Raw genomic sequence first — 12,634 nt, forward strand, 5'->3', positions numbered from 1 at the left:
AAAAATCCATAGGCTGAGTGTGGTGGCACACGTCATTAATCCCAGCACTTATGTGAAAGAGGCATAGTGATCTCTGAATTTGAGGTTAGCCTGGTCTACATAGTGAGCTTCAGACAGCCAGGGTTACATACAAGACTGTCTCAAAAAAATTGTCTAGCCAAGCAGTGGTGGTAATCCCAGCACTCAGGGGGTGGGGGCGGGGGCGGGGGCGGGGGCGGGGGCAGATCTCTCTGAGTTCAAGGCCAGCCTGATCTACAGAGCAAGTTTCAGGACAGCCAGGGCTACACAGAAGAGCCCTGTCTTGAAAAAGAAAAAACAAAATCTTGCCTCAAACAAGGCAGAAGTTGAGTATTGTTTGTCACCTCAAGGTTTGTCCTCTAGCCTGCATATGCCTACCCACACACATACACACAAATATATGCATATATGTATTTTTTAATTTAATTTTTAAAAAAATAAAGTCTGACCCTGGGTGAGCACATGACTAAAATCCTAGTACTTAGGAAGCTGAGGCAGGAGGATTGCTGCAAATCTGAGGCCAGCCTGATCTATACATGGTACAAAGTCTTGTTTCAAAAAAAAAAAATCATAAATTCTCCCCAAACTATAACACTTAGAACCCCATACATCTTGGCTGAAGGATGCACGGCTGTGTAGGTGAGTGGTGAGAATATCTGGCGCGTCTCTGTGCATCACCACTGCTGTTATGAATGAGTGGAAGCGGCTCTGTCAGGTAGGGAGGTTGGTGAAAAAGTGCCTATCAAATGCAGAAATCAAACACTGCAGTACCATGATGAAACCTTGTCATTTAATTAGATTCGCCACAAAAAGCATTAATCTTGGCTACCTACCCACCGCCCTCCTCCACATAGCCATCTGCCTTCGTCTGCACAGCACAAGAACCCGGACGCGCCTCCCCAGACTCATGGGAAGGACTGACAGCAAACGGGCCCAGCCTCCTCCACACAGTGAAACAAGATGAATAAAAATATTTTACCGAGACTTGTGCAGAGCTATTATCTTAGGTGGAGTAACGGCAGGGGCAGATCTGGCAGGGTGTGGTGAGGTCTAGGGATCTCTTAGAGATCGGAATCTACCCGAGGAGCACAAAGCCGTGGCTCACCCAGAAGGGGGCTGCGGCAGGCGCGGGCCTGGGACTGGCTGGGCTGACGTTCTCTCCAGTGTAACAGGATGGTCAGGGAGGCTGACAGTCTCCTCCTTTCCCCTTCTCTAGTTCTAGACAGTGGGCGTGAAGCTCCTGAGAGAAGACTCCGTTCTCCCAGGATTCCATCTGATTCCCAATGCTTCCAGCAGGCAGGCAATGAGGGGGCCATCTCCCCAGGCACCGCCTGTTCCTCCCCCTGCTCAGGGCTTCTTCTCTCCACCCGTGAGCACCAGAGCCTGTAAGATGTCAGACAGCGAAACGATGCCCTTGACCACGTCGTGTTCATCCACCACCACCAGACGGTGAACCTGGCCCAGAGGAACAGCAAGTAAAGTCAGTGCCAGCTCCAGTTCGGGTACCTGCCTCGTCCCGACCCTCTCAGGGCTGCTTGAGGGTGGCCAGCATCCTACCTCTGCCTCCACCAGCCTATTGATGATGGTTTCCAGGGTCTCATGCAGGTAGCATTTGAGAACACCCTCAAAGTAGTGGGACCGATGCTGCAGGGCTTTTGTCACAGACACATCTAGGTTGTTGTAGGTCTTTTCCGCTGCCAAATTCTGGAAAGGTGGGGGGGGGGGACTTGAAAGGGAGTCAGATCCCAAACCTTGGACCAACTCAACCTCACTAGAGGGAGTGAGTGAGGGCACTCCTTAGCTCTGCTCACAAGCCGTCAGTTCTGTCAGCCACTTGTTCAGGTAAGCTTCAAAGCCAAGAAGCACCCAAGGCAGAGGAGACCCCCTTCTGCTCCCTCTCCACATCCAACCCCCCCCCTCCCAGCCCCTCCACCACCACTCACGATCACATCAAACTTGGAGTAGATGTCCACCACACGCCCTAGGGAGACAGAGGCAGCTCAGTAAAATAAAAGAGTGTGGTAGCCAAAGCTCTCAGTCCCCATGGGATTCCCTTCCAGGTTGGGCTGCTGGGACAGCGACCCGACCCAAGCAGCCTCCCTCTTCTTGCCCAGTCGCTCACCTTTCTCATCCACCACAGGCAAGGCAGAGACTCGGTGCTGTACAAAGATGCCCAGGGCCACGTAGACAGGCGTGGTAGTACGGACCATGGCAATATTGGCATAGGTGCCAATCTGCAGCTCTTGGAGAGACTTAGACATGAATTCCGGCTTGGGGAACTCGGTGATCTGAGGAAGGGGGCATTGGCTTTCAGGTGTTTTCCTGGTAGAGCATGAGGCGCTACGCTCAATCATCAACACCCACCGACACCGCTCATCTGTCCCCAAACCGCCCTGTGTGTCTGCAGTTCAGCAGTGAGCGGACAACGGGCTGCGGTGACTTACAAACAACTTCAGGAACTTGAGGATCCGCTTGTGAGTGAGGATGTACAAGGTGTTGCCTGACTCGGGGTCGATAACTGGAAGCCTGTGGATCTTATTTCGAATTAATGAAGAGACAGCATCAAACAAGCTGTGAAAAAGTAGAAGATCATAGTTAGGTTCCACGGGGCTAAAGCCAGGCTGCACAACCCCTTGGAATGTGTTTACAGACAGAAAAAACCCACGGTCAGCGCTGTGTGTGGCTGGGCGTGAACTGGTAATGCCGGCACTGGGGCAAACAGAAGAGTCTAAGTTCACGACAGCCTCAACTCTACAGTAAGAGCAAGGCCAGTCTCGGCTATGTGTGAGACTTTTTTTTTTTTTTCTCAAACACACACAGCATGGCAGTGTGCATGAGGAGGGGTCTTTCTTCTCTCTTCTCTCATGCCCCTGCGATAAACACAAAACCAGAACTCACCTGGCATTTGGAGAAATGCAGACAAGTGGCTTAAAGGAGTCCTGCAGGTATACCTCTGAAGAGAACAAAACACTGCCACAAGTGTCTCCCAGGACACCCTCCATCCCTCATCTGCCACCACCCACCCATACCTCTCCACGTCTCTATCTTGTGCTCCTCCAGTTCATAGATCTGCACCTAGAAGCAGAAGCGGCAGCTCTGAGCCTCATGCTCCCCTCATCATTAATTCACGGAGCTTTGCTCGCAGGGGAAAACCAGGCACAATGGATCCCAGGCAGGGCCGTGGTTTTGGGTGGGAGACTCGGGCTCCTTACCAGGGCTGACTTATAATATCGGTGCAAAATGTTGATGAAGTCGGTGATGGTCAGCATGCCTAGACAAGAGCCAAGACAAGGGCCTCAGCTCAGCCCGCCCAAGGCTTTTCCCCTCGCCGGCACCACATGCCAGTAACCGTATCCCAGAAACTCCTGCTTACCTACAAAACTCTGCTTCTTACTGTCCCACAGAGGGGCGGCACGGACACCATTGGTCACCAGGGCAAAGAAGGCTTTCTTTACCTATGGCCAAGAGAGTAACCTCCTAAGGAGATCCATAGAGGACACAGCTTCGAGAAAGAGCAGGGTTGGTGTGTGGGGAAATGTGACGAATGCTGACAGGCCTTGGACCAGCGCAGAAGGAAGGACTCTACCCACCTGCAGCGAAGTGTCAAATACCACCAACTTGGAACTTGTGGGAATCAGGTCATAGCAGCGATGAGACTTCATGAAGGAGGTATACACACTATTGTTTGATTCCGGGGTCTCTGCACAGAGTGGAAAAGTTGGTGTGTTTAAAAATGGCTTTTGTTTCGTTCTTACTGCCTCTTGCCTTTTTTTTCTTCCTTCCTTCCTTCGTTTGTTTGTTTTTGTTTTTCGAGACACCACGTCCAGCTTCCTTCCTTTCTTTCTAAGAATTACTTAGAAATTGGCAGTGGTGGTGCATGCCTTTAATCCCAGCACTTGGGAGGTAGAATTTCTGAGTTTGAGGCCAGCCTGGTCTACAGAGTGAGTTCCAGGACAGCTAGGGCTGCACAGAGAAACCCTGTCTCAAAAAACCAAACCAAACCAAAACAAAACAAAAAAAAAGAGAATGATTTAAGTATGTGAGTACACTGTAGCCGTCTTCAGACACACCAGAAGAGGGCATCAGATCCCATTACAGATGGTTGTGAGCCACCAAGTGGATGCTGAGAATTGAACTCAAGACCTCTGGAAGAGCAGTCAGTGCTCTTAACTGCTGAGCCATCTCTCCAGCCCACCTCTTGTCTTTTTCATTAGAGTATTTCTTCCTGTTTAGCACATTTTCATTTGCTTTGTTCTCAATGAAGGTGAAATTTCAAGCAAGCGTCTTTAGATCTGTTGAAGACTTGCAGGTGGAGAACTCATGGTCCAGACAAGGCCGTTTCTAGCAGTGCTAAGTGCTCAGCCAACTTGGCCAGAGCACTGAGGACCACCCTGTGAGCCAGAAATCAATAGGGTAGAGCCTGCCTGCCTTGCCCTCCCCTCTTCTGGATTTATGCATTTTGAGTTTTTTGTTTGTTTTTTGTGAATGGGCATTTTACTGGTATACCTGTGCACACACGTGTGCCCGGTGCCTGCTGAGGCCCGAGAATTACTGACAGCCGTGAGCTGCCATGCGGGCACTGGGAATTGACCAGTAGTCCTCTGGAAGAAAAGTCAGTATTCTTGTGCTAACCCAACTCTCTAGCCCCTTCATTTACCTGAGATAGAATCTTGCTATACAGCCCAGCCTGGTCTCAACCTTACTGCCTTCATTTTCCAAGTGTTGGGATTGCAGGCACACAACACCACGCCTGACAGTCTGTGTTTTTAACTGCTTGCTCTAAACTGGAAAGGCAGCCCTCCACACATTCTAGATGCTCCATGTACTTTACTGTGAACTTTAAAATAATGCATCATTTCATTACACACACACACACACACACACACACACACACACACACACACACACACACCTTTTCCATTTTTCAAGACAGATCTCTCTATGCAGCCCTGGTTGTCCTGGAACTCTTTATGGAGACCACACTCAAATTCACAGAGACTCACTTGCCTCTCCCAAGTGCTGAGATTAAAGGTGAATCTCTGAATTCTTACTGGTCCGAGTAAGTATTGTTCTCATGTTTTAAATGAGAAAACACGGGGTCTGGAGAGATGGTTAATCAGTGGTTAAGAGTCCTGAGTTCAATTCTCAGCATCCACATGGTGGCTCACAACTATCTGTAATGGGATCTGATGCCCTCTTCTGATGTGTCTGAAGATAGCAAGAGTGTGCTCACATACATAAAATAAACAAATCTTTAAAATAAATGAGAAAACATGCAGCTAAATGAACTGTCCAAAGTCTTATCACTGAGTTAGTAGGAAGAAATATTTTGAGCCCTGACTAATTCTGTACTATATTCCCAGCACCCCAGCTGATTACAAAAGAAAAAAAAACAACACCCTAATATCCAGCTGGCAGTGGTGGTGCATGTCTTTAGTCCCAGCACTACTCAGGAGGCAGAGGCAGGTGGATCTCTGAGTTTGAGGCCAACCTATTCTAGAGAGGAAGTTCCAGGACAGCCAAGGCTACACAGAGAAATCTTGTCTCAACACCCCCCTTCAAAAAACCCCAAAATAGGGCTGGTGAGATGGCTCAATGTGTATGAGCACCCGACTGCTCTTCCGAAGGTCCAGCGTTCAAATCCCAGCAACCACATGGTGGCTCACAACCATCCGTAAGGAGATCTGACTCCCTCTTCTGGAGTGTCTGAAGACAGCTACAGTGTACTTACATTAAATAAATAAATAAATCTTTAAAAAAAAAACCCAAAATATGATTTCTAATAATGTTTCTCTTGGTGCTAGGGAGCAAACCTCGGGCCTTGTAATGCTAGGCACACACTGAACACTGAACTATATATTCCCAGTCCGTGATGTTTGGTCAGGCTAGTCCTGAACTCAATAGGAAGCCCAGACCCATTTTGGCCTCTCTAGTGATGGGATTACAGGCAAACACCACCACACGTGGCTCCTGTCAGTCTCATCAAACTCATAGGAAGCGACAAAAACCTTGTCCTGACCTTCCTGCCTCTATCTCCCACAGGTATGTTATAACACATCCACCAAACAGAGGGAGTACTTCCTGAGGGGCCCTAACGGTGCTTTTTTTTTTTTTATATGGTTTTTTGAGACAGGGTTTCTCTGTATAGCCCTGGCTGTCCTGGACCTCACTTTGTAGACCAGGCTGGCCTGGAACTCAGAAATCCGCCTGCCTCTGCCTCCCGAGTGCTGGGATTAAAGGCGTGCGCCACCACGCCCGGTGGTGGTCTTATTCTTTTAAATTTACACACACATACACACAGACAGACAGACAGACACACAGACACAGACACACACACAGAGGCATGTGTGTGTATGCTTTCTATACATAACATTCACAACGGATTCAATCCCCAGAGTCTATCAATTACTTGAATCTCAGAAAATTCAGATTTTGGAATATTGGAAGGTGTCTCTGACCTGCCACCTGGGGCTCTCTGTCCCCACCGTGCAGGGCATGTCACACCCTTCTGTCTGGACCCTTGCTTCTGGTTTCCCTTCTGTGCCTGCTTTGCTGTTGCTCCTCTGTCTTGACAGAGATGATCACCCAGTAACTCCCTGGGAAAGGCATATGTATAAAAGGAAGTGTTTGGGACCTGCAGGTACCTCTGTTGTACCCTCCTCGTCTGCTGATTTATACTTTGGTTGGCTACTAAGTGCTGGTGTCTTTCAGTTCTGGGACGCTGTCACCGTTGTCTTGACATCACCCTTCCCTTTGTCAGAACGGTTTTCTCTTTCTGTGACGTAGGATTTAGAGACTAGGATTTCCACACCGCGCCTCGCAGGTCTGCTGGGACTCTGCTTTTCTTTTTGAGACAAGATCTCTCTGCGTAGCCTGGCTGTCCTGGAATATGCTATGAAGACCAGGCTGACTTCAAACTCACAGAGATCTGCCTGCCCCTGCCTCCCGAGTGCTGGGGTTAAAGGTGAGCACCACCCAGGAATCACTTGAATGTGTGGCTTTTTAAAAAACAAATTTATCATATGTATGTATGAGCAGACTGTAGCTGTCTTCAGACACACCTAAGAGGGCATCAGATCACATTACAGGTGGTTGTGAGCCACCACATGGTTGCTGGGAATTGAACTCAGGACTTCTGGAAGAATAGCCAGTGCTCTTAACTGCTGAGCCATCTCTCCAGTCCCATCATCAGAGCTTTTGTTCCCTTTTCTGTTTGTTTCCTTGTGACACAGGAGACCATTTAGATCATCTTTAAAGACGTTCTTTAGAAGTCTGCTAATCCTTGGTTTAAAACAGGATTCAGGGACTGGAGTGGTGGTTCAGTGATAAAGGGCTTACCTCAGTGTCAGAGTCTATGTGAAAGCATGGTCGAGTCCTAGCCCAGACAGAGGACCCCAGGGCAGGCCGGTCAACTAGACAGTCTTAACTATCGAGCCCTAGGTCTAGGGAGACCCTGGCTCAGTCAGTACAGGGGAGGAGGGGATACAGACTGAGGGAGGCCTGTCATCAAGTTCAGGACCCCACATGCTAGCACATACATCCCAGATGTCACTCACATGCTGGGAGAAACAGGATCCAAATTCTATTTTTGATCCTTTTATCTAGAACATATCTTCAGTTTGAACACCGACTGCTGGCTGGATCTCTGAGCGTGGAAACAAGGCTTCTGCCTGTAAGCCACTGCAGGAGCAGCCAATACTTGCATTGCTACGGTTTCCCATCGAGGAGAGTCTGATGACTCTTTAATCTAAGCCTGGAAGACTGCAGTCTTTTCTGCTACAACTCTGGAAGCTGAATTTGGGGGATGGGTGAGAGGGCTCAGCACCCAGCACAGTGTACTTCAGGCTCTGGTTTTCAGTGCTGTGTGTAAGTCCCCCTCCACAGCCCCAGCCTTGGCCTGGGTGGATGGAGGAGGGCTCTGGAGGTTCAGCAGTGTGCAGTGAGACACTCAGTCTTGGGCGCTGGTTTCTCAAGCTCTCAAGCTTTATTAGTAGACTCAGATCCGCTAAGTCGTTTTACAATCTCCCACGTGCTTCACAGCTTCCAAAATCCATTTCTTTTCTCTTTTCTTTTCTTTTCTTTTCTTTTCTTTTCTTTTCTCTTCTCTTCTCTTTTTCGAGTTTCTTGAGACAGGGCCATTTCTTATAGAGGACTTAAAAAAAAAAGTCCTCTAGGGTGCCTGCGTGCACATATGTGCATGGGCTACAACATGAGTAGAACTGTGTGGCGCTGGTTCCCTCCATCCACCCTTACACGGGCTGTGGATCACAAACTCAGGCTGCCAGGCTTACTCGGGAACCATCTTTGTCTGCCGAGACATCTCAGCAGCTCAGGGTTTTAACTTTTATTTTATGTTTGTGGGTGTTTTATCTTGAGTCTATGTCGGCCTACTGTGTACATGCAGTGCCTGCAGAGGCCAGGAGAGGGCATCGGATCCCCTGGAACTGGGGCTACACACACAGACAGTTGGGAACTGCCAGAAAGGTTCTGGGAATGGAAGCTTGGACCTCTGGAAGAGCAGCCAATGTTCTTGATGGGTGTACCATCTCTGAGTCCCTCACTCTGCTTTTCAAAGAAGGGCTGAAGGTAGGTGGAGACACTGAATCTACCATGTTAAATGGAAGACTTGCGTGGTTTCCAAACATGAAAACACAACTCACAGACACCAAGACATGGCTGTAGATACCAGATGAAGATATACTACACTGAGTTAGACGCTATCATGTTAAGCCAGAAGCCCACACACATAATGAATTTGGATTTCCCAGTTTTAAAAATAATTTAAATCAGTTTCCAAATTTAAAAACTGTACAGATTTACATAAATCCAAATTCTCAGCTTCTTTACAAAAAATGAGATCTGGAAAAAATAGGTTTTAATTGAGCAGCTATAGATAGTAGCCGTCTCCTTGTAAGGAGACTTATACGTTGTTAGGTTGTCGTGGTTACTCCACCTCATCTAAAGGATCCACATAAACAAGTGGAGTTTCTGCCGCCTGCCTTGGAGCTCCCATAGACAAACTCAGAAACATACAGCAGTGTGGCATGGAGATCCTGTGCAGTACTCCATGGTAAAAAGTCATCTGGATAATAGAACAGATGATAGCACTGATTTGGGGTTTTTTGTCTGTTTGTTTTTTCAAGGGTGTGGTGGCTTGAATAAAAATGGCCCCCAAAGATTCCTATTCAACGCTTAAGCGTGGTATTATACTACAGTACTAGGGTTGGAGTGGACTTGGCCTCGTTGGAGGGTGTGTGTCACTGGGACTGGGCTTCAAGGTTTCAAATGCTCAAGCCAGCCCCCCACCCCACCCCCCTCGGCCTTCAGAGTGTAGAACCCTCAGCTCCTTCTCCAGCAGTATGTTTGCCTGTGTATCACCATTTTCCTCACCATGACAAAAACAGACTAAACCTCTGAACTGTAAGCCAACTCCAATTAAGTATTTTCCTTTATAAGAGTTGACACAGTCATGGTGACCCTTCATAGCAGTAGAAACCCTAGCTAAGACACAGGGTTTCTCTGTGTAGCCCTGGCTGTCCTGGAACTCAGAGATCCATCTGCGTCTGCCTCTGCCTCCCTAGCGCTGGGATTAAAGGCATGTGCCACCATGATTTTCTTTTTAGACCACTAAAGCAGAATAATTAAAATTTCTTGTCAAAGACTCATTCAAGTCTTAATAATACATCCTTGGAATTTCAGATACTAGACTACATTTTTTTTAAATTTTGTGTTTCTGTGCATTGGAGTGAATATTTGAATCCCGTTTTCCCCACGTGTGTATGTGAATGTACCTGTACATGCATGTGCACATAGAAAAAGCTCAAATGATCTTGAGTGTCTTCCTTGATGGGTCGCTCGCCTTCCACCTCAGTTACTGAGTAGGATCTCTTACTATTCTGACCTGTCTGCACAAACACTTTGCTCTGGGGATCCTCCATCTTTGCCTCCTGAGTGTTGAAATTACTGGCCATGCCTAATCTACTTTATTGTGAGTTCTGGAAATTCAGAATCCAGTCCTCACACTTCTGAAGTAAGACCTTTCCCACTGAATCCAATCTTAAACCAAGGATCCGCAAACTTCTAAACAAAGTGTAGATGGCTTAGCGGTTAAGAGAATCTCTTGTTCTTATATAAGGCCTTAGCTCAGTTCCCACCACCCACATGGTGACTCAAAGCTATCCTAAAATTCCAGTTCTACAGGATCCAATACCCTCTTCTGACCTCCACAGGCACCGTCACATACATGGAGCACAGACATACATGCAGACAAAACACTCATATGTGTAAGACTGCTCTTCCAGAGGTCCTGAGTTCAATTCCCAGCAACCACAGGGTGGCTCACAACCATCTGTAATGGGATCTTGGCGCCCTCTTCTGGCGTGCAGGTATATATGCAAGCAGAATACTGTACATAATAAATAAGTCTTTAAAAAAAAAAAGTGATTCCTCACCCAAGAGGCGGAGGAAGGCAGATCTCTATTGGGAGAATCAGGGATTAACCAATCAATAGAAACAAATTTTTACATATCACCAAGTCACCTTCTCCTCTAAATATGCTCTAAATATGTCAATGCCAACTTCCTGTAATCAGATCTCTGAGTACAGAAATCAGCATCTGAATACATAGTGCACACAATTATCTCCCAACAGATCTCCGTGAGTTCGAGGCCAGCCTGGTCTACAGAGAGAGTTCCAGGGCAGCAGGGGTACACAGAGAAACCCTGTGTTCAGAAACAGAGAAAGTGGTCCAAACTGTTATCCAGAGCAAATACAGTGTAAGGGAAGGGACAGAATGGGCAGCAGGAAGAAGCTGACGTGCAGGAGCAAACCTTCATAGCAAGGGAATGGACTCACATGAGCGAGGGCACCTCAGAAGGAAAACGGAGAAAAAAAATTTTAAGGGAATTTGGGGGCTGGAGAGATGACTCCGAACACTAACTGCTCTTCTCGAGGACCTGGGTTCCTTCCCAGCACTTACATGGTGGTTTACAACTGCCTGGCTGTTTGTTAACTCTAGTCTCAAGGGATCCAACATCCTCTTCTGGCCTCCACAGAGACTAGGCACCGATGTGGTGTATAGATATACATGCTGACAAGATGCCCACACACATAAACACAATGCTTTTTAAATTTACAAAGGGGATTCTCAGGTTGGGGTGTTGCTCAGTTGTTAGGCTGCTTGCCTACTATGCGAGAATCCCTGAGTTCAATTCTCAGCTACCATCCTAGGGTTACTGTCACTGATGAAACACCATGACAAAGCAACCTGGATAGGAAACGGTTCCTTTGGCTACATATCCTGACCTACAGTCTGATGAGGAAAACCAAGGCAGGAACTCAAACAGGGAGGGACCCTAGATGCCATGGAGGCATGCTGCTTGCTGGCTTGCTCAGCATGCTTTCTTATATAACCCGAGACCACAAGCCCAAGGCAGGCACCACCCACAGTGGGCTGGGCCTCCCCCATCAGTCACTAATTAAGAAAATTCTCTACAGGCTTCCCGACAGCCCCACCTTATGGAGGCATTTTCTCAGCTGAGGCTCCCTCCTCTAGGGTGACTCTAGCTTGTGTCAAGTTGACACAAGAGCAGAGAGCCCTGCTACAAGTCAGATTTAAGCTAAGCCTGGCCTGGTCCACAGGGGACAAAAGTAAAGTAAGCTCCTAGGACACCTGGAAGGCTCAGTGTAGGAGGCCCACAGTCTAAACAGTAAGAGCCACAGAACTGAAAACTGTCACCGCAGGCAGTCTCAGGCTGATGGGGTGTGGAGACCTGGAGGAGGGTGCCGGGTGTCCACTGTCGCTGTCCCCTCTGGGGTGTAGGAAGAGTGGGACACCTAGCTTGTCATAGGGTTATGAGATCTGATTTCCAGTCCTCACAACTGCACAGGAAGAGCTTAAAACCCTGAACCATCTCTAGAAATTTCTACTCGGGTCTCTAATCTTTTTAGAAAATGTATGTCTCTCTTTTAACACATGCAGTGTTCTGCCTGCATATATGCCTGCATGCCAAAAGAGGGCACCAGATCCTGGTACAGACAGTTGTGAGGCCACCACGTGGTTGCTGGGATTTGAACTCAGGACTTCTGGAAGAGCAGTCAGTGCTCTCAACCTCTGAGCCATCTCTCCAGCCCTGAATGCATGTCTTAATTCAATAAAGATGCTATGTCTCAGGAAGAATGGGGTGCTCCTGGGCAAAATCCTTTCCCAGAGAGGCAGCAAGTTGATTCCTTCACTCGTCTGTGGACCGGGGTATGAATCTAAGGCGTCACATGTGCTAGGCAGGCAGGTGCTCCACCACTGAACTACAACCCCCAAAACCCTGCCTCTGTCCCCAGGAGAACCCCAAGAGGCTGGAAAGAGCCACTGAGGACCAGGTCGGGCTCTGGCTTTCACCTTAGTTTCCTGGACTCGGCTGGTTTCATGGTAAACATACCTTGAAAGTGTTCATTCTCTAGAGCTGGCGAGCTCTCTGCAGCAACCTAGAAGACAAGAGAAGCACAGTCACCATGACTGAGACTCCATCTTAGCGCCACCTTAGGAAAAGGCTACTTGGAAGACGAAAGTGGGAACATCATGAACCAGAAGCCAGGCCAGCCTGGGCTACATAAGCAAAGC

At 48.1% G+C, this 12,634-nt stretch overlaps 1 protein-coding gene across 1 annotated transcript in view; it reads right to left on the reverse strand.

The window, feature by feature from the left end:
• Nucleotides 1-786: 786 nt before the first annotated feature.
• Prkag1 (protein kinase AMP-activated non-catalytic subunit gamma 1) overlaps nucleotides 787-12,634 on the reverse strand; it is a 17,417-nt gene continuing 5,569 nt past the window's right edge. The window contains exons 2-12 of the mRNA XM_021183007.2: nucleotides 12,453-12,498; nucleotides 3,609-3,718; nucleotides 3,392-3,473; nucleotides 3,231-3,289; nucleotides 3,048-3,093; nucleotides 2,917-2,971; nucleotides 2,463-2,589; nucleotides 2,141-2,306; nucleotides 1,962-1,999; nucleotides 1,576-1,722; nucleotides 787-1,473 (exon numbers count right to left, since the gene is read on the reverse strand). Coding sequence (XP_021038666.1) covers nucleotides 1,366-1,473; nucleotides 1,576-1,722; nucleotides 1,962-1,999; nucleotides 2,141-2,306; nucleotides 2,463-2,589; nucleotides 2,917-2,971; nucleotides 3,048-3,093; nucleotides 3,231-3,289; nucleotides 3,392-3,473; nucleotides 3,609-3,718; nucleotides 12,453-12,498 — 984 coding nt within the window. The 3' untranslated portion in view covers nucleotides 787-1,365. The remainder of the gene's footprint in view (nucleotides 1,474-1,575; nucleotides 1,723-1,961; nucleotides 2,000-2,140; nucleotides 2,307-2,462; nucleotides 2,590-2,916; nucleotides 2,972-3,047; nucleotides 3,094-3,230; nucleotides 3,290-3,391; nucleotides 3,474-3,608; nucleotides 3,719-12,452; nucleotides 12,499-12,634) is intronic.

The sequence above is a fragment of the Mus caroli genome, chromosome 15 (genome assembly GCF_900094665.2).
Source record: "Mus caroli chromosome 15, CAROLI_EIJ_v1.1, whole genome shotgun sequence".
Lineage (NCBI taxonomy): Eukaryota > Metazoa > Chordata > Mammalia > Rodentia > Muridae > Mus > Mus caroli.